The sequence below is a fragment of the Bos grunniens genome, chromosome 21, assembly GCF_055505025.1.
Source record: "Bos grunniens cultivar Pamir isolate PY7600 chromosome 21, Bosgru_T2T1.0, whole genome shotgun sequence".
Classification (NCBI taxonomy): Eukaryota; Metazoa; Chordata; class Mammalia; order Artiodactyla; family Bovidae; genus Bos; species Bos grunniens.
This window is the reverse complement of record NC_141185.1, coordinates 14,394,136-14,418,550: the sequence shown is the minus strand read 5'-3', so window position 1 is coordinate 14,418,550 and position 24,415 is coordinate 14,394,136. Positions and strand designations below refer to the sequence as shown.

Here is a 24,415-nt window from a genome sequence, read left to right as displayed (position 1 = left end):
GCAGACAAAGGTCCATATAATCAAAGCTATGGTTTTTCCAGCAGTCATATATGGATATGAGAGTTGAACCACAAAGAAGGCTGAGCACCGAAGAATTGATGCTTTTGAAATGTGGGGCTGGAGAAGACTCTCTCAAGAGTCCCTTAGACAGCAAGGAGATCAAACCAGTCAATCTCAAAGGAAATCAACCCTGAATACTCACTGAAAGTACTGACGCTGAGGCTCCAATAGTCACATCACACCTGATGTGAAGAGTCGACTCATTGGAAAAGACTTGATGCTGGGAAACACTGAGGGCAGGGGGAGAAGATGACAGAGGATGACATGGCTGGATGGCATCACTTACCCAATGGACAAGAGTTTGAGCAAACTCTGGGAGACAATGAAGGACAGGGATGCCTGGTGTGCTGTAGTCCATGGGGTCGCGAACAGCTGGATACAACTTAGCAACTGAACAACAACAAGGCTTCCAAAAGGAAATGACTTCTGAGCCGAGACCCCAGGAAGAGGAGAGGTAGGTATGGGGGCTTTTCAGGGAACAGCGTATGTAAAAGCCTAGATGTAAGAGAACACGGTGCTTGTCAAGTTATAAACGCTTTGGTCTTAAGTTGGGGGTGGGTTTTCATGAGGAATGGGAGGCAGGGTAGGAAACGACACGGATGTCTGTACCTAGTGAGTCATAAGCAACCAGTGGGTGGGGGAAGCGTCGAACACATCTGACACCCTCTGCATCAACCCACAAACCCAGGGGACATCCCAGGACAGGCTGAGCTAATAGTTGAGTCTACGAAAAATCTTAAGTTTACTACCCGTTTCCTGGAGTCCTGATACAGAGAAACTCCCTCCAGCCTTTCTTAGTAGAAATGGAATGCACGTAGGCTGACCTAAGCTATAAATAAAGCTACAGATGTGTGCAGCCAAAACAGAAGGGAAACGAGTTCTGCACATGGGGTAGAGGTGGACCTGGGGACAGAAATGCAGTGGGACGATTAAAGCGCACCAGCCTCTAAAATGTGGAGGCTGAGTAAGAACAAGGTTGGAAAATTCCCTGACTTTCTAATCTCATGTCTGCGGCAGACATAACTAGTCAATCACAACACTTTTTTTTAAACCGAGCCTGGAAGGAAGCTTCGGAACCCTTCTGAACACAGCACTCTCCATACAGCCAGTGCCAATCAATAAACATTGGCCCAGGAAACAAAACCTGTCTTCCGTGCCTGGTACCTAACTTCTAGGGTCCTTTTGGTGCCAGTCTTTGATGCTCCAAGATGCCGTCATTTGAACGTTCGTACATCCTCTGGATATGGAAAACGAATCTTATGTGTCAGTGATCACCTGGGTATGAAGACAGGCATTTAGATAAAGGAAGGCAAACAACCCTTTCCAAGAGCAAGCTCTTCCTGCTGCAAACTGCACACTGTCTTGCTGAGGCTGGAAAGTACAGTGACTGACCCACAGAGACCCCACTACCACAGAGGCCCCCAGGGCCATGAGTCTTGAGCCAGGCTGAGGGCTGAACCCTTTACAACCTGGAAGGACTGACCCACTGGAGTTAATCCCGCCCTCCCCGTGTGCCCTCGCACCTACAGACCATTCCAGTCCTTTCATACAACACTCTATCATCTGACTGGATCCCCAGAGCAATTCCCAAAGGCTGCTATTATCTGCATTTTACAAACAAGAAGAGGCTCAGACAGGCTGAGCCACAGATCTGAGGTTTGGTCACCACCTGCTCACTCTTAACTTGCTACCGCCCTCTCCCCGAAACTGCTGCTATTTCTGTGCATTTTCTTGCAGAGCTGGGCTCCCTCTGGCTTAGCTTCTGATCCCAGTGCCATGGGGCAGGTATTTCAGCCAGGGTCTGCTGACTGACTGCAGGTAACTGTGAACACCACGTCCGGGTAGAAGAACAAAGAAAGCACAGCTTCCATTTGCTTTCTTGTTGGGATGGAGACCCCCCCACACACACATTTTTCTTAATAATTCTACATTCTGTTCTCTCCTAACTTATGTGCTGGGGTGAACCGCTCACTGTGCTTTCCCTGGTTTCTGAGTTTAAAACCAGTCATTTCATATGGATGATTATGGGGGCTGTCTCACTGATTTGAAAATAGCACTGCACTGAACATGACCCTGCTTCTCCTCAAGGTAATAATGACATCTCAAGACTCACCCACACAGGCACAGCTCTGTGCGCCCTCCTGGGGGCTCTGCTTACACTGAGAAGACCTGTTATTACTTTAGCAAGGTTACCTTGGGTTCCATAAGGAACAGTATGGGCACATGGGGACCCTCCATTAATATCCGTCCTGGGTCACGGGGTAGGAGGAGACGGGCACCTCTACATGCCACCTCACAGCCTGGAGGGCGACTCCTGTCAAACCTCACCAAGATCTCTTACACCTGGAACATTATACTTGTGACGCCCATCAGGCACACCCCCATTTATTTAATTAGTCATTCAACAAATGTTTATCACAGGTGGACTCTGCAGGCACCGAGTTGCACATCCGTGTGAAATAGCTCAGGGGTGCTCCAGAGTGTACCCTGACCAGTGACCTCCCGCTTATCCCCACGTCTCTCCTGCACCTGGCCCAAATCTGCCCCCAGCCGCAGGGATACCCCCACCACCTCATGGAGGTAACGAGAACCTCTGCCCTGGTCACAGAGACAATCTGAAACAGCCACATCAAGCCCCTCAGACCAGCACCGCCAGAAATGACTCCCGAGCCCAGCCTGCCCAGGGCACAGAAGCTGAGAGCTAATTCATTTCCCAGCACCAAACAACTGAGGATCAGAAAGGGAGATGGAACCCTAAGAAAGCAGAATCTGCACTGGCTGGAGGTGAGGCGATGGCTGAGGTGATCAGAGAAAGGGTCCCCCCACCATGCACCAGGCAGAAAACACAAAGCCCAAACATCATCGGGGAACACAGAGACCTTTGACAAATAACAGCTCGTCCCTCCTCCTCGGACGGCCACAGCCACAGAGAGCAGACCCGGTGGACGCCATGTGTGCTCACGCAGCCAGGGAGTCCCTCTCTGTGTATGGCCCATCGCTAGGAGGCGACCAAACAAAGTCCGGTTTCCAGGCAGGTCCTGCGGCTGCTCCAAAGGCCGGCATCCAGCCGCGCCTGAACGCTCGCTGGGCTTGGTAGTGTTACTCAAGTGCTTCACGTTCCTGGAAGAGCCAAGTGCTGGCTCTCGGCTCCAGTGCCCAGCACCCGCCTCACTCTGGGTGGACTGGAAACTCATTTCTGAGTCCAGCGGGCAGCACAGAGCTGAAGGAGCAGGCTGCAAGCCACGCCATGTGAACCCCCGCGTGGGCACTTTTCTGAACCTGCTCCCTCAAGAATGAACTGGAAACATGAATAGGATCAAGGCCAATGAGATGAACTTTTATTTACTAACTTCTTCCCTCCTCATTTGAAGGACCTATGTGTGTGCGTCAAGTCACTCAGTTGTGTCCGACTTTCTGTGACCCCATGAACTGTAGCTCCCGAGGCTCCTCTGTCCATGGGATTCTCGAGGCAAGAACACTGAAGTGGGTAGCCACGCTCTCCTCCAGGGGATCTTCCCGACCCAGGGATCGAACCTGTGTCTCACATCTCCTGCACTGGCAGGTGGGCTCTTTACCACTAGCGCCACCTGGGAAATCCTAAAGGACCTAAGGTTTTTGCAAATGCAAACATAAAAAAAACACATGGGGTAAGAATTCAGGAGAACTAAAAAGAACAGCCCAAGTTTGGGAGAAAGAACACAAGACCTGCATTGCTCATTAGCCTCTAAGGGCAGACCCTTGACTCCCCTATGTTGCTTGGCAAGTAGGGTGCTGGGGGCAGGCGGGGGCAGGTAGCACAGAGCACAGGGTGATGGCCGGGGAGGTAAGACAGCCGCCTGCTTTCTCAAAGAACAATCTCGGAGGCAGGAAGACTGCTCATATCAACCCGACATGGAGCCCTCTCCCTGTCGCAGGGCTGGAGGTGAGCCAGCTCCCTGGCGCACCGGCCCTTGGAGGTTCCAGCTTGTCATCAGAGGCAGAGCTGTGCCTTGAGGGAAGGTTTCTATGGGATCCGAGAAACACTTCAAGGACGTCCTTGACAAGCGAGCAAGTAAACATTTAGAGGGTTAAATATTAAATTCCAAGGAGTCTCAGGAGTTCCGTTTCCTTCTGGCCTTTGAAACCTAAACTTCAGCTGTGATAGAACACTTCCTCCCTGCACCCTAGGCTCGCTGCTCCTCCTGGGACTGCTGGTACACTCCCCCTCCTCCAGGCTCATCCCACGTGGACACTCGCACTCTGCTGCTCTGTTCAGAGTTCCCTGAGGCTCTGCCACATATTGCCTCCTCCAGGAAGCCTTCCTGACCTGGCAGGGAAGAACTTATTACCCGCCGTGTATTCTGTGGGAAGTACACTCACACTGCTTCTCGCCCTGGAGCAGGCTAGTGATGGACCCCATCTTCCACCTCTCTTGCCCCAGTGCAGACTGGGGGCTCCATGAGCAGACACAGCCTGTTCATCTCCGCAGCCCCTGGACCCACAGTGGGCATTTTACAAGGAGAGGTTGAGGCAGGCTTGGGCTGAGCTCCTCTGAGCCTCTGGCCCAGGGGTGCCACTCGGAGGAGGAAGAAAGCAAGGGGTTCTCATCTTCTATGTGGGAGGGTCAGAAATCGGCCTTCTGGTTCCTTCAGCTGGAGCAGCAGAAGAGAGGCCTGCATGAACTGTGAAGGAAGCACGTTCACAGCGTCGGTGGGCACAGACTCCCTGACTCCTCAAGGGGCTTCCCCTGTCCCTGGAAGCCCCTTCTGTAACCGTGGTGAGAGCGAAGACTGAGGATGAGGACCAGATCTCTGAACAGCAAAGAACAGATTCCCCAAGGCTACCCTCCAAGGTCCCAGCCATATTCACAGACAGGACCCTACAGGGTGCAAACACAGGGTCAGCCCCTCCAGAGACCCACGAATCTTGACTGGCATTTAGAACTTGAGAAACGCCAGGCAGAATAACGATGATGGCAGGTCATATATAACCATCTGCATGACTTATGGTGATACACATATCTCTGCATCTCTTACTTACAGGACCACCACGCTGAGTGCCTCGGAATGAGTTCCCTCCCCTCTCTGGGCAGGGTTTCTGTACCTACACGGCTCCCGCCTTTGCACTCTAAACAGCTTGGGAGCGATCAGCAATTCACAAGTCTGAAACCCACTACCGAGCTTGGATACAAACCTTGGAAGACAACACAGTGCCCTCTTCCAGCATGACCGCTCTATGATTCATCGCAGAAATTAATTTGCTAACACCCTGGCTTCTTGTCAGAGCAATCTAGTCTTCTTCATGTGGGTAGCACGGTGACAAGCCTGGCTGCAGAGAAATCAGGGTGTGGCGCTCTGGCAAGCACTTTACAGATGCTGCAGACACTGGGATCCCTTGGTTCTCATGTAGAATACATTCTTCAATAAACCAGGTAAATATGTTTCATGGAAGCATAGCCAGCCAGGCAAGGGTGAGAGCAGCTTCCAGTGCAGCATCACCAGCCTAGGGCAGCCGCACACGTGGTGTTGAGCAGAGGTCGACTCTCATTTGACCCTGACCACTGACACTTGACAGTTTTATCTGTGGGAGCACGTGGCTAACATCAGTAAGGAGCACTAGCTTGATGGAAGAGGGAAGTGGGGACAGGACAGACAAGTAGATAAAGTCCGTTTCCAGCAGTTACGCTCTACTTATTTGGCACCTACTACGTGCCAGGCACTGCTCTAGATACTTAGAAGACGCTGGCGGGGACTTCCCTGGTGGCCCAGTGGCTGAGATTTTTGCACGCCGCAACAAAGATCAAAGATCCCACGTGCCACAACTAAGACATGGCAGAGCCAATCAATCAATCAATAAAAACTATTTTAAAAAAAAAACCCCAAAACCACACAAGACATTGGCAACAACAACAAATCCCCTAAAATTCCTGCCTTCGTGACAGATTACATCCTAGAGGGGGAAAAAACAAGCAATGGGGGAAAAAAACAAGCAATGCAGCAGACAGGGAAAAATAAGTAAATGAGAGAGCGTCGTGGAGGGTGATAAATGTTATGAAAGAAAAGAAGGCAAAGCAGGATGAGAGAACAGAAGTCCCAGGGAGAAGGAGGATACAGCTACACACAGGGAGGTCATCAGGATGGGGTGCACTGAGAAGGTGACATCTGAGCAATGACTTGAAGGATCTATTCCCTTTTCCAGTAGTCACATATGGATGTGAGAGTTGGACCATAAAGAAAGCTGAGCGCCAAAGAATTGATGCTTTTGAACTGTGGTGTTGGAGAAGACTCTTGAGAGTCCCTTGGACTGCAAGGAGATCCAACCAGTCCATCCTAAAGGACATCAGTCCTGAATATTCATTGGAAAAACTGACGCTGAAGCTGAAACTCCAATACTTTGGCCATCTGATGCAAAGAACTGACTCATTTGAAAAGATCCTGATGCTGAGAAAGATTGAAGGCGGGAGGGAAAGGGTACAAGAGAGGATGAGATGGTTGGATGGCATCATTGACTCAATGTACTTGAGTTTGAGTAAGCTCCAGGAGTTGGTGATGGACAGGGAAGCCTGGCATGCTGTAGTCCATAGGGTTGCAGAGAGTGGGACACGACTGAGTGACTGAACTGAAGTGATTCCTGTGAATATCTGGGAAAAGCATTTCAGGCCAAGGGAACAGAGTTAGAAGGCCACCCAGGTGCTAGGCAGGAGAAGGATGGTGGCGGCTGGAACCAGGGGGGCAGCGGGGCAGGAGGAGAGAAGAGTGCGGCTCTGGTGCAGGTAGAGCCAGGGCACCTGCCTGAGGGATGGGAGTGGGGTCGGAGAGAAGGATCAGACGTGGCCGCCTGGAAACAAGACGAAGGACAGCCTGCGACACCAGTCCCGGCAGCCTGCACTTGGCCCAGCCGCCGGGGAAGGCTCTTCTGCTGTGCACCCGTGGACGAACATGAGAGGCCTACAGCAGGGTCCAGGGGACCCCAGGCCAGGCTCCAAGAAGTGGGGTCCACAGTAATGAGGCGCCAGACAAGATGCTTCCCCAGGGACAGGTATCCAAGGAGACGGGAGCAAAATCATGCAGTCAGAGAGGAAATGCAGAGATGATTCGAGGTACAGACAGGAAAGCAGAGAATGGGGACTGGAGGCCAGGAGGGCAGCTAGTGAGGACAGATTTTTAAATATATGAAGTCTTTTCTCATATTCACTGAACTGCCCTTGAATCCCACCTGAGGTAGGGAAAAAAGAGAACATCTTTTGTCTGGTGGGTGCAGGATGACAGACATACGGAAACATCTCATAGTGTGAGTCGTGCCATCTCCCTTGTTTAGGTCAGAGGGAGGGGGACAAGTGATTGGTGTTCTGGGATCATTCAGTGTCACTGTGTGTGTGACTGTGTGTGTGTGTCTCTCCATGGAGGTGCATTTACCAAAACCAAAAAATAACCCCAAACTGAAATGTTATAAATGACGGTACAGTGTCAGCATCAGCTAAAAAGAACACAGGTGTGCTCCTGAGCTGGATGACAAAATTTGTTTAAAAAAAAAAAAAAGCCTCCCATCCACCCCTTCTAGGCAACCACACAAGAAAAAACCAACTTTATTCTTTATTTTAAATGAAGCCCCAAATGCTTCACCCACCTACTTTTAAAATTTAAAACAGAAAACACCATTCCACAAATGTGTCTCGGGCACTCATGTTTGCTTCTTCTCGCTGGTGCCTATCCCCTGACAACCTTCTTGCTCTCAGAGTTCCCCTGAGACTCCTGTCAAAACCTACCCATGCGTGCTCCCAGCTCTCATCCCTCCAGCCTCGCTCTGGGGGAGGCAGCCCCTCCCCTCTCGGCAGAAGCCGCTGTCAGTCAGCCCTGCCTGCTGGGGGCCCTCTCAGATTGCCGCACTGGGTGGAATTCTCGTCCTTAACTTTCCCAGAGGTCCCCATCTCATCTTAACTTCTCCATTGAACTGGGGCCGGAACCTATTCGACTGATATAAGTTGATTCCATACGGCCCTAGGGACTTGGAGACATTCCATTCACCTGTCCATTTAAAGGGCTTCCCTGGTGGCTCAGACGGTAAAGAATCTGCCTCCAATGCAGGAGACCTGGGTTCGATCCCTGGGTCAGGAAGATCCCCTGGAGGAGAGCATGGCAACCCACTCCAGAATTGCCTGGAGAATCCCCATGGACAGAGGAGCCTGGTAGGCTACAGTCCATGGGGTTGCAAAGAGTCAGACACGACTGAGTTTAAAATCCATTAAATTTTGAACTGAGTTTAAAATCAGCTTCCCGAGAGTGTTCTCAAACTGGATTGTGAGGAAGGCTGTACCACTTTGTACATTTATGGGGGGGAAAAAAATCACTAAACTATATGCTTAAAATAGGTGAATTTCAGTCTTCCCTGACAGACCAGTAACTAAGATTTCACGCTCCCAGTGCAGGGGGTACAGGTTCAACCCCCAGTGGGGGAAGATCCCACATGCTATGTGGAGTGGCCAAAAAAAAAAAAAAGGTTAATTTTATGGTATGCAAATTATATCTTAATAAAGCTATTTAAAAATCAGTGTCCACATCTTCGCAGGTGTTTCTGTTCACTGCCAGACTCGAGGTGGGACCTGGGTTCCCTGCATGTGGACAGTCTCTCTCCCCATGTGATTCAGAGAGGCTGGAACAGAGAGGCTCTGAAGGCAGGGCTGGAGCCAGGGTTCTGGTGAGCAGAGGTGCCTTCTGGAGAAGGGGCCCCCCACAGCAGTAGGAAGGGAGGGGCCAGCACAGGAAGGTGGCAAACCACGCAGTGTGATGGGGTGATGGGTGACACGGTGGGGGAGGAAGACGTGTTTAGCACGAGAATGACTCATAAATGTTAGTTGCTCAATCGTGTCCAACTCTTTGTGACCCCATGGACTGTAGCCCACCAGGCTCCTCTGTCCATGGGGATTCTCCAGGCAAGATACTGGAGTGGGTTGCCATGCCCTCCTCCAGGGAATCTTCCTGAACCAGGGATCAAACCTGGGTCTCCTGCATTGCAGGCAGGTGTTTTACGATCTGAGCCACCAGATTAACTCATACGTCACTGTCATTTTTGTAGGTCAAAATGGTTAAACACTGGCAATTGCCTGAGCTGTTCATGTGGGATAAGGACCAGGGCTCAGGCCCAGGGTTCAGGTGGAACAAACTCCCACTCAAACTCCCCTCTGCTCATGGGTCAAGTGGCTGAGGGCCTGTCACTTCGACCCTGCCATTCTCTCATCTATAAATGCGACGGCACGGCCACACCCCAGAAGCACATTTTCACTTCCGCTTTTAAATGCACGTCTGGTGCCTAGCACACACTGGGTCCCGAGTGTTCAAGCAGGGAGGGACCTTCTTTCCTGCTCCTCTGCTTTCCTCTCCTCATCTGACAACGCTGTCTCTAGAGCAGGTGGAACAGCAGAACTATGCCTGAACCACCAACCTCTCTGGGCACCTCTCTCTTAATACCAGTCCCCCAAATAAGGCAGGACAAGCAGCACAGTTCTGCTAAGCAAAGCAGTCCCTCATTTTCCTCATGTTACTGCTGAAACACGAGAGAGTCCCAGCTGTCCCTGGTGCCCGGGGCTGCATCTGGCATCCCCTACCTGGTGGTTTAATCGTAAGTCATGTCTGACTCTTGCAACCCCGTGGACTGTAACCAGCCAGGCTCCTCTGTGCATGGGGTTCTCCAGGAAAGAATACTGGAGTGGATTGCCATTTCCTTCTACCTAGGGGAACCATGAAATAAAGCCAGAAAACAAATGGCTCCAGGGCAGAGCCAAGGACAGCGCAAACCAAGGGCTCCCTGTTACTAACACAGCAAGTAGAGAAGGGCGTTACTGCCAGGGGCTGCCAGGTGGGTCTGGGTGTACCCTGAAGAGCCAATGTGATGCTCATGGGCCGGTGGCACTGAAGACGAACAGGAGATCAAAAAAACCCTTTCCTTGGGCTCTTGCAGAGAACAGGGGAGTGGGGTCCAAGAAGGACCCCCCCCCGAGCAAAGTGATTTCATGCTCAGCTTCCCTTGACCCAGTGCCCCCAGAAGCTGCTGCTGCTGCTTTCAGGGCCAGGGCTCCTCGACGAGGAACATCCTCGGCGGGTCACAAGGTGTACCGCTCCTCTGCGCTCCAGACGACCTGAGCTCACGTGGACAGGCTCCCCTGAGAGCAGGTCGAGGAGGTACCCGCAGAGGCAAGCTTCAGCTCCTCCCGCAAAAGCCTCTCATGGTGGGATCCTTTCCACATGCCCTGACCCCACACCCAGTCCAGGAGGCTCCCAAGGTCTCCACGGGAACCAGGGGAGTCCCAGCCAGCAGGCACATCTGTCCCTGGGGCCCACAAGTTTCCATCCATGAGCCACAGGTTCAGGTCAACACTCAAGACCATGGAGGGGAGGAAAGGAAGCACCCCGTTCAACTCACAGTGCATTAATCCTCAGGTTGGAGCTAAGCTCTGGCTTTCTGTGAGGTGTCCGGGAGGACATTTCAGGCTTTCAAAGTCATACCAAGTGTCCAAGACCAGGACTCAGGACCTTGCCCACTCGGGCCCCAGAGACCAGCAGGAGATGTGAGAACGGACGCGTGACAGGGGGTCCCAGTGAATGTGCATGGGGCAAATAAAGTGGCACAGGATACCAGCGGAAGGGTGTTAGTTCCCTCCAAAGATTCTCTCCCAGGTGGCTCAGAGGCTAAAGGATCTGCCTTCAAGACAGGGGACCTGGGTTCGATCCCTGGGTCGGGAAGATCCCCTGGAGGACAGCATGGCAACCCACTCCAGTATTCTTGCCTGGAGAATCCCCATGGGCAGAGGAGCCTGGTGGGGTACATTCCATGGGGTCGAAAAGAGTCAGACACGACTGAGCGACTAACACTTTCCCTTTCAAAGATTTTTTCTTGTCAATAGGGACCACACCCCATGATGGTATGAGGAGAGACCCCTGGGTGGTGGGGGAGCCACCATATTACTTCAGCCCCACAGACCAAGGAAGCGGTGCTTCACCTGCCTTGGAACTCCCATCTGAGCGGTCGTGAGGATATATTCTTAAGGAAGAAACGTGCTCTTGGCGTAAAGCCTTGGGGTTATAAGCCCATCCTTTACAATCATACCCAAATGAGCACGTGTTTTCACTGTGCTGGCTCCAGGCTGGCAGCCAGAGCTCTGCCTCCAACAGCTGCCCAGGGCACAGCCCAGGCTCCACGGGGGGTGAGGGCGGCCTCCACTCACCAGACAGCGGGTCTTTGCCAATCATCAAGACATTAGGCAAATTCATGACGATCAGCTGCTGGAGAACTTCCTATGGAAACAAAGGGGAAAGGATGCCATTAAGAACAGAAAACAAAATAAAGACTGATTAAGAAAATTACAGTGTACCAAGAAACTGGAGGAGTGTGCAGCCATTATGAAAACAGTTGCTATGAAAATACTATATATATATATATATATATAATAGGAAGGAAAACGTAAGATATAAATAAATGAAAAGTCCAAACAGCTAACTGTGCTTCTGCCTTGATTATTACTAAATAAAAATTATGTCTGCATGTGTACAGATACTTTGGGGGAAAAGAAGATATATTAGATGCTATATTAGTAGGACTAGCAGTGAGTTTCTTTTAAAGGATGTCTTTATTTTTATTGTATGATTTGCTTGTGCAACTAAAAAATGCAGAATAAACATTAAAAGGGTTTCCCTTGTGGCTCAGCTGGTAAAGAATCTGCCTGCAATGTGGGAGACCTGGGTTCGATCCCTGGGTTGGGAAGATCCCCTGGAGAAGGGAAAGGCTACCCACTCCAGTATTCTGGCCTGGAGAATTCCATGGACTGTATAGTCCATGGGGTTGCAAAGAGTCAGACACAACTGAGCAACTTTCACTTTCACTTTGAAACATTAAAAGAGATGTTACTGAGTCTTTACAAACTGACAGTTCAGGATTCTGGCATTCAGTACGTCTTTGGTACAAGCTGTAAATAAAGACACTTCTCTTTTTTCAGCAGTGACTTCCCTGTTGCTGTCGTTCGGTCACTCAGTCATGTCCAACTCTCTGTGACCCCATGGACTGGAGCACGCAGTCCTTCCCTGGGGGAGGAATAAGTCAGAGCTAATCCGAAGCCCCCACACACACCCCCAGAGACGTGGCACACAGGAGATGCCCAGCCTCCTGCCCTCACACCAAGGGTCCCTGAAGGAAGGCCCAGGCATCAGCCATCGACATGCCCCCTTGTCATGGGGGTTTTAATAAGTTCCCATCCGAGTGTGCTGGCCCACCGCTCACATTTCCCAGAGTACTTCTCAGGGCAGGTTGGTCTCCCCTGCCCACATGTGCCTTGTTTCTCACAAACCCAGAAGATAAAATATCTAATTCTACAGAAGACAAGCAAGGCAGTAGGATTCAGTAATATTCTTGGTCTTGCAAAAGTGGTCACCATAGAAACTCTTGACCAACAAAGCTCCGCTTACGCCTTTAAAAAAAATGTTTCCATTGAGAGACAACTTTTTTTCCAGCAGTCACTCTACTGCATGGCGTGAGGACTCTCTGAACTCAGGACACTGCCAACCAGCGCTTATGAATTAAAAGGGGACAGTGAACACAATCGGCTAATCCCGCAGGGCCCAGCTGATCACCTCGGAGCTCTCTGAATCCTCAGATGGGAATGGCAGCCTTGGCAAGCTCGCCAGGAGAGGCCGACACCGTCACAGTCTCAGCTACAGACTGTGCTGAGTGCTGCTGCAGCTGCTGATTTCCAACACCCCCTGAAAGGCGTTCAGGGTGGAGAGGAGAAGGGAGGCACTCTGTGCTTGGGGGAAAAACTGGCAGGAGGGGTCTTCAAATAATTAGGTATTTTCAGGAGCTGATTTTCTGAGCCCAATTCTTATATCTCCCCATGTCTAGAAAAGCACAAAAATCCTTCACAGTGACAACCGTTCCTCATGACTAGCAGAAAGCTTTACCAGACTAGCAGAAGCCTTCTGGAAAAAATATGTGCTTGACTGCGTGTACTCCCCCTTCACCCATATCACGTATACAATGACCTCCCCCTACCCTGCCTCTTTGGAGCAGCTTCTCAGAGCTATCTGAGGTGCTGTCTCCCAGGCTGCAGTCCTCACTCTGCCCCAAGAAAAAGTTAATTATCAGACTCAGTGCACGTTTTTAAAGTCGACAACAGAATGTGCAAAATGAACTGCTCCACCCTCCTCATTATCTTTCCATGGCTCCCACCACACCAGAAATTGAGGAGGTGTACCCCACTCCCAAACACTCCGGGCCCCTCTGTGCTCAGTGTTGGAGGACATCTTTCTTTACGATCTGAGGTCACATGTCACTGCATCTGAGACGGCCAGTGTTTTCTCAAGCCAAGTCTCAGTGTTGGGCAGAGTCTGAGTTGTGTAACAGCCTCAGCCTTCCTTCAGGGCTTGGAAAAGTCAAGGCAGTCTCTCTCAACTGGATGTGCTCACCAAAGGATTCCGCAGTAGCACCCTCGGGCAAAACACACACAGCCAGTAAAATCAGATAAATCCACTCCCAGCAAAAGGAGGGACTCCCAGCCAAGTCAGCCGTTCTGTCACGGCTTCCCTGGTGGCTCAGGCAGTAAATAATCTGTCTGCAATGCAACAGCCCCGGTTCAACCCCTGGATCGGAAAGATCCCCTGGAGAAGGAAACGGCAACCCACTCCAGTATACAGTCCATGGGGTTGCCAAGAGTCAGACTGACTTAGGGACTAAACCACCAAGAACTGCTAAGTCACATCAAAACTAAGTCACTTTAACTTGGGGACATTCAATAAATAATAACATTGCTAGCAATGTCACGGAGTCCCTATCTGGTCTCAATGCTAAACTCAAGTGCTCAGCCCAACTTCTAGAAGATTTCCTTGTTATCACTGTCAACCAACTACATTCCCTTCTGGAGTCTTGGCTGGTTTCTGCTCTGCTGTGGTGCAAGTGTCTGGAGCACCAGCCCTATTATCAGGGTGCTTGAAGAGGGTGCACATGTTTATAAAGGAAATTTGTTGTTGTTCAGTGATTCAGTCGTGTCCGACTCTTTGCGACCCCATGGACTGCAGCACCCAGGCTTCCCTGTCCTTCACTATTTCCCAGAGTTTGCTCAAACTCATGTCCATTGAGTTGATGGTACCATCCAACCATCTCATTCTCTGTCGGCCCCCTTTCCTGCCTTCAATCTTTCCCTGCATCAGGGTCTTTTCCAGTGAGTCGGCTCTTTGTATTAAGTGGCCAAAGTATTGGAACTTTAGCTTCAGTCCTTCCAAAGAATATTTAGGACTGATTTCCTTTAGGATTGGCTGGTTTGATCTCCCTACTGTCCAAGGGACTCTCAAGAGTCTTCTCCAACACCACAGTTCAAAAACTTCCATTCTTTGGCATTCAGCCTTTTTTATGGTACAACTCTCACATCCATACTTTACTCCTGGATAAACCATAGCTTTGACTAGACAGACCTTTGTTGGCAAAGTGATGTCTCTGCTTTTTAGTAAGTTGTCTAGGTTGGTCATAACTTTTCTTCCAAGAAGCAAGCGTCTTTTAATTTCATGGCTGCAGTCACCATCTGCAGTGATTTTGGAGCCCCCAAAATTAAAGTCTGTCACTGTTTCTATTGTTTCCCCGTCTATTTGCCATTTAGTGATGGGACCAGATGCCATGATCTCAGTTTTTTGAATGCTGAGTTTTAAGGCAGCTTTTTCACTGTCCTCTTTCACCTTCATCAAGAGGTTCTTTAGTTCCCCTTCACTTTCTGCCATTAGCTTGGTGTCATCTGTATATCTGAAGTTACTGATATTTCTCCTGGCAATCCTGATTTCAGCTTGAGCTTCATGCAGCCTGGCACTCTGCATGATGTACTCTGCATGTAAGTTAAATAAACAGGGTGACATTATACAGCCTTGACGTACTCCTTTTCCGATTTGGAACCAGTCTGTTGTTCCATGTTCGGTTCTAACTGTTGCTTCTTGATCTACATACAGGTTTCTCAGGAGGCAGGTCTGGTGGTCTGGTATTCCCATCTCTTTAAGAATTTTCCACAGTTTGTTATGAAGCAGATACAGAATGTGAAATCATCTTGAAGGTCTCTGCAGTAATGTAAAGCTGAATTTTTATGCTAACGATAACCTAAGCAAAAGACTGCTGGGAAATACTTCTGGGAAATCCATGTATTCTCCTTCTAAACCTGGAAGTTTAATTTTATCTAATTTGGGCTTTCTAATTTTCCCACAATATGTATGTATCACTTGCACAGTTAGGAAGTAATGTTTCATGAACAATGTTTTATTGATGTGTTCCTTTCAAAGCCTCATGGGTCTCCTAAGATTTAATCCTGTGGCCCAAAATACCTCTAAGATCTTAATTGTTCCCCCCAAAGGACCATTAATCGTATTCCAGCAAAAATAGCCTCGGAGGTTTGAGTACCACGGTGAGAACTGTCTAGCAGAAATACATGAGAAACATTCATTTCGAATGTTCTTTATACCTGAGGCTGATTGATGTTGATGTATGGCAGAGGCCAACACAATATTGTAAAGCTATTATCCCCCCAATTTAAAAAAAGAAAAGTAAAAAGAAACAAATGACAACATACAAATAATATACCTTAATTAAACCAACATTTCCAAAATATTATTGCTTCACCACCGAATCAACATAAAACCATGAAAGAGATGATTTGATTTCACACTTTTTTTCACACTAAGTCTTTGAAATCCACCGTGTAGTTTACACTCGCAGCACATCAGAATTTGAATGCCAAACTGTCATTGGAAACATGATCTGAATAAGTAGATTCACACACCCAAGTTGTTCCAAACACACTTACAGTTCTTCCAATAACTGAATTCCAGAATTGGTTTTTCAATCTAAGTAAATGAAAAATTCACTTCCTCTGTCACACACCAGCCACATTCTGGAGGCGGCACCAGCCACATGTGGCTAGTGGCCGTCATGCTCCACAACACCAGAGACAGGGGAGCCAAGCAAATGCGTCTCCTCGGGGTGGCGGGGCCTCCAGGGCGACAGGCCAGGCCCTCATCTAGTGGGGACGTGAGGAGGCTGCTGACGAATGGACCCTCCCGCCTGCTACTCAGAACAGAAGGCCACTGTGGAGACCGCAGCTGACACTGGCCTGCTGGGCGGGCGATGGCCACACCCCCGCTGGCTGCAGGGGGTGGACGAGTACGGAGATGTGCTCTGGGCAGTCCTCAAATCTGCCAACAAGCCTTCCTGGGGCCACACGGGCTTCTGCGAAGGCAAAACAAAGGCCACTGTCGCATTCTGAGGCCGCGATGAGGGACGAGGGCACACACAAGCCTTGCGGCCTCTCATGTCACCCCATCCTTCTTGTGGCCTGACAGTGGGAGGGAAGAGTCAGGCCTGGGGCGCCGCCATTGCAGAGACCCCCTCCCTCTGCAGAGAACTGGGCTCGGGCCAGTGAAGGGGGAGGGTGCAGGCGAGAGGGATTTAAGCACCGAGATCCAGAGCAGACTTTGTACACCCCTCCCCTCTCTGTCCTGCACCTCCTTTAGATTTGTTCTGAGATGCTAGGATAAGATGTGGGGGAAACCCCAGATTTCCCTTTTCCTAAGCGAAACTGCACTAACTGCATCTTGGAAGGACCTCGTTGCTAACCACTTTAAACAGACAAAAAGAAAAGTCACAAAAGTAGGTCAGAGGAGGGTGGCAGCACTTGGATTCTCAGCAGCAAGGGGCTGGGGCTAGAAAGGGCTTTGTAACGTAAAAGGGGAAAGAGCCCACTGGACCTCATCCAGGCTGCAAACCTGAAATTTAGGAGAAACGATGGTTTTGAACTGTGGTGTTGGAGAAGGCTCTTGAGAGTACCTTGGACTGCAAGGAGTCCATCCTAAAGTCATCCTAAATGAACATCAGTCCTGGTGTTCATTAGAAGGACTGATACTGAAGCTGAAATTCCAATACTTTGGCCACCTCATGCGAAGAACTGACTCATTGGAAAAGATCCTGATGGTGGAAAGACTGAAGACGAGAAGAGAAGGGGATGACAGAGGATGAGATGGTTGGATGGCATCACCGACTTGATGGACATGAGTTTGAGTGAGCTCCTGGAGTTGATGATGGACAGGGAAGCCTGGCATGCTGCAGTCCATGGGGTTGCAAACAGTCGGACACGATTGAGTGACTGAACTGAACTGATCAACTCCAAAGCTCCTTCCAGGGCTGTGTCAACACAAACAAGGCCCGACACCTTGGGGAAGGACAGACTGAGCAGGACGGTCTCCAGGAAGCGTCTGGCACCCCAGCTGGCGGTCCCAGCGGCAGCATCTGGCTTCACACCGTGTCAATAAGCTCAGAGACTCCGACTGCCCTCGGACTGCCAGTTTCCTGATCCAGACTCTCTGGAGGCCACCTGGGGGGAGTGGCAAGGGGCCGTCTGGAAGCCAGGGCACTGGCTCCCAGGGGTCACAGGTGAGAGAAGCTCTCAGAACCAGGAAGTCAAGGGGAAGGAAGATACTCCCTTCCTCCTAGAATCCTCTTAGGACAAGTACAGATGTATCCAATGGGGAAAATCCAGGACATGGGACAGGGTGCTCCGCTTCAGGCTTCACCAGTGACAGGGCTCTGCCATGTGGCAGGAAGGACAATACAAGAGGGGGACAGCAGACTCCAGAGACACCTGGCATGCACAGAACTTAGATGTGATCACAGCTACACAAGTGGCCGTCGTGGTGGTGGGACCTCCTGGCCTCCCCACAGCAAACAAGACCAGCACCCGGGCTCATGGCTTCACTGAGCCCACGATGCCAAACCCCTCAGCCCATGATGCCAAGCACTTGAGCTTACGATGCCAAATGCTTGACCCCATGAGTGAACACTGCTCCCAACACAGGGCCCAGGCTGCCATTCCAGGCTGGCTCCAGGGGTCACCTGAGCCCTCGTCATCCCTCCTGTTACCAGCCTTCACACAGGCCAGCGCTTCAAGTTACAAATGTCCTCCTTCCCAAACTCGCTCAAACCTCACTCCCCCCAAGGGAGCTTTGCAGTTTCCCGACTGCCTGCACTTTACGGATGTCGGCAGTGCTAAGTCTTAGGATAACAAGATGGGGCTTTGTCATTGCCCTCTGGAGGAGGGTGTCTCTGAGAGAGGTGGGAGTGGAGGGGAGGGGAGGCAGAGGCCAGGGGCAGCACAGCAGGGGCTCGGAGGGACCCCAGGGCAGGCCTGGATGCCTCAGTCTACCGGGTCTGTCCCTCGGGCCCGAGGTAACCGGTGGCTCCCAGAGCTGGAGTTCAGTGAGGCTCATTTCCAGCACGTCACTCAGTGGGCTCCATTAGGTCCCTGTGGGGTCAGGCCTCCTAATTCCTTTCTAGCCAGTCTCTATCCAGAACTTATAAATAGTGCACCCACTCAGTCATGGCAGACAAACGTCTTGGAAGCCCTCAAAAAATGAGCCTGTGCTTTTCTCCAGGACCTCCTCCCTTGGTTTGGAACAGGAGGACTCAGCTCCGCTCAGCTCCCCACCCCGCAAAATGACCCCCTCGACTCACCTCTGAGAATAAGTGTGTACCCCCAAAAAGCTGTCTGCCATAAAACTGTCAACAGCAGAATAGTAAACAGAAGCTCTAAAATACCCCCATCAAAGCTTCACCCCCAAGTACGACAGGGCGTGTGACAAGGGAGCCGCACTTTAATAATTAGGCCACAAACGGACACTGGGGAGTGGTTGGGTATTCACTATCCTGGTTGGGAGGATGGCAGAAAATGCTTAAATGCATAAAAGAATACCTAACTGGGTGCAGAAAATGAAAGATATGCCAAAGGGAAGAAACCTTCAAAGAAAAATATGCCAAAATGACAGAACTCTCTTTATTAGAGTGGTCAGGCCAAGAGCAAGCTTTCCCAACATTTTGAAAAGATTCCGGGATTTCCCTGGTGGCACAGTGGATAAGAATCCACCTGCCAATGCAGGGGACAGGGGTTTGATCCCCGGTCCAGGAAGATCCCACGTGCCACGGAGCAACTAAGCCCGTGCAGCACAACTATTGAGACTGCTCCAGGGCCCACGACTCACAACTACCGAAGGCCAAGTGCCTACAGCCTGCGCTCCGCAGCCAGAGAAGCCACTGCGGTAAGAAGCCTGTGCACCGAAGCGAAGAGTACAGAGCCCAGTCGCTGCAACTAGAGACAGCTGGCGCAGCAATGAAGACCCAGCACAACCAAAAATAAATTTAAAAAAAAAAAGGTTCTATAAATGTGGTTCTATCACCTTAAATCATTTTAACCCTGTAGCATGGCTTCCCACAAAGAATGTATGATCAGCAGTACCTCTTTATCAGTTATGGAACTGTGAACACGACAGATCCACTAAAAAAAATTATCCTTTCTCCTGAGACAATTCACAATGCAACATGAAAAACGATGCGGATTATTGGTTTCTTAAAAATCACCCACTCCAAATCAAACAATACCCCATCACCCCCCATCAGGAAGTACAAAGCCTCCATCAGCTGGGAAGAGACACGAGCCAGAGGAACCCAGGGATGACGGCAGAGGCTGGCATGCAGCTCTGGTGCCTGTGCTGGGGCCGGAGGCAGGAAGCCCTGTGAGAAGGGTAGGGTGGGGTGGAGGATCAGCTCCAAGGGCATCAGCCCCTGGAAAACAGAGGCTCAAGAATCCCAGAGACGTTCACCCACCACCTGTGGCAATGTAGGGGCCTCACTGAAAAGGCTTAAAATGCTGCAACGGCTCCTGCCAACCTCTGTGCGTGCTCAAATAGAAAGGTCACTTTCTCTGCTGGTGGAAGAAACAAAAGGTCCCAGCAAAGTTGCCGGGTGGAAACACTTTCCGTGTCTGCGGCAAAGGTTATCTTCAGTTTCCACTGAGAACACTGGGATTATTGGATTGAGAACAATGATTTCATGAAGAAAGAAATCTTTTTCTCTTGCCAAATGAAAGAAACAATTTTATGGTCTGACATTTTGCCAGGAAGGAGAAACAAATGCTGCTAAATGCCATGAGTTTAGGTCCATGGAATGACCCTCCACGAGGGTTTGAAAAGGAGCCGTTAATGCAGAGCCAATAAGAGAGAGAGATCCCAGAGAAGTTAAGACAAACACTCCTGAGAGGCATCCAGGAGGAAGATGATGCTCATGGTTTCCAAGGAGACCAGGATGGTCCAGACAGCAAAATGTGCCTTCCACACAGCCGGAGAAACACAAAGACCTGTCCAATACTGAGAATCAGAAAGACGAGTGATGGCTGCTTTGAGTATGCATCCAGCATGCGCGTGCGCATGCACACACACACACACACACACACACACAGAGCACATCTTAAGTCTTGGGTTCAGAGAGTCAAAACCACACATAGAGGACCTTGCCATGCACTGACAAGTCACACAGCACAGCAGCAGGTACACTGCCAAACTCTGCCCAGACAAGTCCGGGAAAACTTCCCAGAGGTGCGCGCTTGTGAGCTGGGCTGTGGAGAATGCTTAGGAGTTCCACAGGTAAAGGTGGGAGCCAGGAAATGTATTAGTTACCATGTGTGGCCAGTGAGTCAAGCCGTTGGTTACACTGTTCTGTGCATACTGTACATTTTCCACTGGGCGCTGTTTCTGCCTCACACAATGGCAGCCCCAGGTGCCACCAGATCAGAACCCTATCCATCCTCCAAAGCTCAGTGAAAATGCCACCTCCTCCAGGAAGCCAGCCTTGATGCCTTTAGTCACACATGACTGCCTTTCCCCTCAAGTCTTAATGCTTCACCTGCCTACTCCTGCGTTACTTTCACATTTTGCCTCATCAGTCGGCTCCCCGCCCATGAGGAGACAGCAAAGAGGCAGTAGCTAAGTAACCGCTGACAAAATGAGACTGACTCAGCTTATGGCAAAGTGCTTGGTTTTATTGTTTTTAAAATCTCTTTTTTTTGGAAGCGGTGTCTTCTCTTTCTCACATGAACAAAGGGACCGAGTCCTGAAAAGCAACTACTTTGCTACACTACTATGAGTTACTTTAGTCCCCTGTTAAAGTTCCTTCCTACGCCTTCAAGTATTTTCCCTGGCAAAATCGGCCACCACACGTCTGAAGATCCCACATTTAACATGTCTGTAGATGAAAACCAAAGTTACAAACACCTCACGGTGAATCTGTAATGCTGGTTTGAATACATCAGGCTTTCCAACTGTAAAATCCCAAATGTGATAGTTTTATGAGCAAGTGAAGGAAAACAAGGGGAATTTAAAATTCCTCAACAGGGCTTCCCCGGTGGCTCAGTGGAAAAGAATTTGCTTGCCAATGCAGGAGACATGGGTCTGAACCCTGGTCCAGAGATCCTACATGCCTCAGAGCAACTAAGCCCATTTGCCAGAACTACTGAGCCTGTGTTTTAGAGCCTGTGAGCCACAACTACAGAGCCCGTGTGCTGCAACGACTGAGGCTCACAAGCCTGGAGCACGTGCTCAACGAGAGAGCAGCCCCCGTTTGCCTCAACTAGAGAACAGCCTATGAAGCAAAAAAGACCCAGCATAATGAAAATAAAGTTATTTTTAAAATTAAAACATAATAAAATTCCTAAACAAAAGAAGTGACTCAGACAGGAAAGGCAGCACACATATGTATCCAAGGACCCCAGCATCTATCCCAGGGCCCCAAGAGAGGAGGCAAGACCACAAACCCCAGAGCCCTAACTCTTCCAGAAACCACACAGCTAAGGTTCACGCAAGTGAGGTACCTCTGGGATCTGGAAAGGCTGAGATGCTCACAGAGCACCCCATGGAGAGACCCAGGAAGTCAGGACTAGTATTCCAGGCAGCCTCTGCACACATCGTGGGGGTTTATGCTCCTGCCATCAACTAGTGCTCCTCCAAAGCTCCCCCTTCGATGGGGCCAAGAGGGGTTCCCTTCAATAGCATCCTGGCCCAAACAAAAACTGTCTGACAACCCAGATGGCAAACACACACCCAAACACAGGGGAAGGTCCCCTCTCCCCCTCCTCACATCACGTGAGGGCACCAGGACAAGAACTGTCAGAATTTTCAATTGGAAAGAACCATGGTACTTGCTGTAATGGGGTTTAACAGCAGGATGCAGAGCAATGGCCAAGCTGGGCGCTCTGGGCTGGTGAGCTTTCCCTGAGACCCCAAACCGAGGCAATTCTACGGTGATGCTTGTCTCCTACCTTCCATAATGACAGCCTGCTGACCCCATTCCCAACCAATCAAAACTCCCACGATGTCACTGCATCTGATAGCAACAGGGACCTGACCCCCAACCCCCGTGGCACTGCTCACTTTTGGTGACATTACAGCCAAGAGAATGATTCTGTAAATTTAGCTACTGTGCAGAGACACAAGCCTGATGAATTATCCCCAGCCGCCTGTTCGGAGGCGGGCCGTCAGCCACGTGCCTGTGATTCCATCTGGACGGGGTAGGGGGACTCCCGTTTCGGCCACATTCCCTCTGACTCAGGCAGGGAGCCCCGGCGGAAGGAGTGGGTAATGAAGTGTTTTTATGTTAAGAGGCTGTCACGTAAAGCTGCTGATAGACTCAATCCATCTGTTCCACCTCATTTCAATTAATCCCGGGGTCCCCAGGGCTTGAAACCAGCTCGGGTCTGCACAAGCCCAGGAACACCAGCTCCCCTAATGAGGCCACACTGAGTCTCAGGACTCAGCGACTGAAGGCCACCAACCTGGTCCGCCTGTGGGTCCCAGACAGTCAGAAACCCCCACCCCTGAACACTTGGCAACTGCCTGTCCTCGTGGCTGTGTTCACAGAAATGAACCAAGCCCAGCCTTTGTTCTCAGAAAGGAAAACAAATATTTCCTTTGAGCTGACCCAGGAGGAGGGAGATCCGTGGGAGGGAGCACCCGGAAACGCAAACACCACCAAGTGAGGGCAAAGCTACTTGCTGTGTGACCTCAGGCAAGTCACAGGCCCTCTCTGAGCCACACCATCTGTAAACGGAAGAGGATCATCTCTAAAGGATGTCTGCCTCCTTCAGATGGAGGCTGGCACACAGACTCACAGCACATCGCTACAGTTACTAACTCAGGGCTGCCAACTCTGAAAACAGGCAAGTGCCCACATGTCCATGAAGAACCCGGGGAAACCCGCAGGGATGGGACTGGAGGACACCTCAAGTGTCCCCGAGGATGCCTGCCACCTTCCCATTGTGTTGCTCTGTGGGTGGACTTATCTGATGCTAGAAGCACCTGTTCCGAGTCCCTGCACCAAGGAAAGTGGTAGGGGCAGCCCCAGGAGCACAGGCAGGGCGCCGCATTCAACTCTTCCGAGAAGAACTTCTGCCCACAAATGGTGTCCCAGGAACCATATTACATGGCAGATACAAGCCTGGGCAGCAGCAGCTAAAGCTGGGCTCCAGGCCTGAATGTCTGCGGTGAAGCCACCAGCAGCCATAGGTGCAGTGGCGGGAGCAGGGAGCCAAGTTGGACCAATGCAGGAGATGGAAGAGACACAGGTTCCATCCCCAGGTTGGGAAGATCCCCTGGAGGAGGGCACGGCAACCCACTCCAGTATTCAGGTCTGAAGAATCCCATGGACAGAGGAGCCTGGCGGGCTACAGTCGCACAGAATCAGACACGACTGAAGCGACTTAGCACACAGGCAACCAAGAAGGATTTAGGGGATTAGGCAGGCTGGGGAGGCAGGGGTGGGTCCTGTTCTCGTACTTCAGTGCCTGGGGTGGCTCAGGGCCGCCTTGTCCTCTCTTCCCAGCAGAGCAGCAGCATCTGTGCTTGGGGGTGATGCAAAGAACCCTATTTTTATGGTGGCGAGGGATCATGCAGCTGCAGAGTTCCTTTCTTTGGGCTTCTTGCAAAAGCCAACCTTTTTGGCAATGGGCAGGCAAGGGAGGGTGTGCGGCTCACAACGGCCAGAGCACAGCGTGCGGGATCACAGCAAAGGTGGGGACACCTGCACAGCCACCAACACCAGGTTCCCCAGGTCCATGGGCCCCAAACTGCTCCCTGCACCCTCGCCAGCTGGGGGCTCTAGGCTGGCGTCCTGGCACCTTCTGCCCCAGGCACGCCCACAGAGCTCAGTGGGAGAGGCACGGCCATTCCCCGCCCCCCGCCCGCCCTGGTCCCAGCAAGCAGCTGGGCTGGGAACATGTGTCTGGGTGGCTGCTGTGCCCCGCAATGCTCTACCCACCACTCAGGCCAGTCAGGGCCGGGGCAGGCGCCACCCTTGGCAGCCCCTCACCCACTAGCTGCCAGTGCTGCTGCACCAGCTCCCTCACTCCCAGGGGACACGTGGGAGCAGGTGGGGCCGAGTGTGCCTAGGAGCCACCCGTGGCAGGTGGCAGCCTGCTGGGACCTGTGAGGGTGGGGAGAGGCAGGCCGGGAAGCCAGGCCCCCCTGCCGGTTCCCCCACCAAACAGCATGAG

The 24,415-nt window shown here is 51.0% G+C and overlaps 1 protein-coding gene across 9 annotated transcripts in view; it reads right to left on the bottom strand.

Moving 5' to 3' along the window:
• Window positions 1-24,415, bottom strand: part of CCDC88C (coiled-coil and HOOK domain protein 88C) — a 146,159-nt gene that overhangs the window by 68,863 nt on the left and 52,881 nt on the right. For 7 of the 9 annotated variants that reach the window (XR_015149473.1, XM_086363223.1, XM_086363224.1 and 4 more), the window contains one exon: window positions 11,258-11,327. Coding sequence is in view for 7 of the 9 variants with exons in the window: in XM_086363223.1 (XP_086219349.1) it covers window positions 11,258-11,327 (70 nt within the window). In the remaining 2 variants the exon portion in view is untranslated. Of the gene's footprint in view, window positions 1-202; window positions 2,853-2,939; window positions 3,051-11,257; window positions 11,328-24,415 lie in introns of those variants that run through there. The other 2 variants (XM_086363229.1, XM_086363231.1) reach the window with 2 other exon arrangements.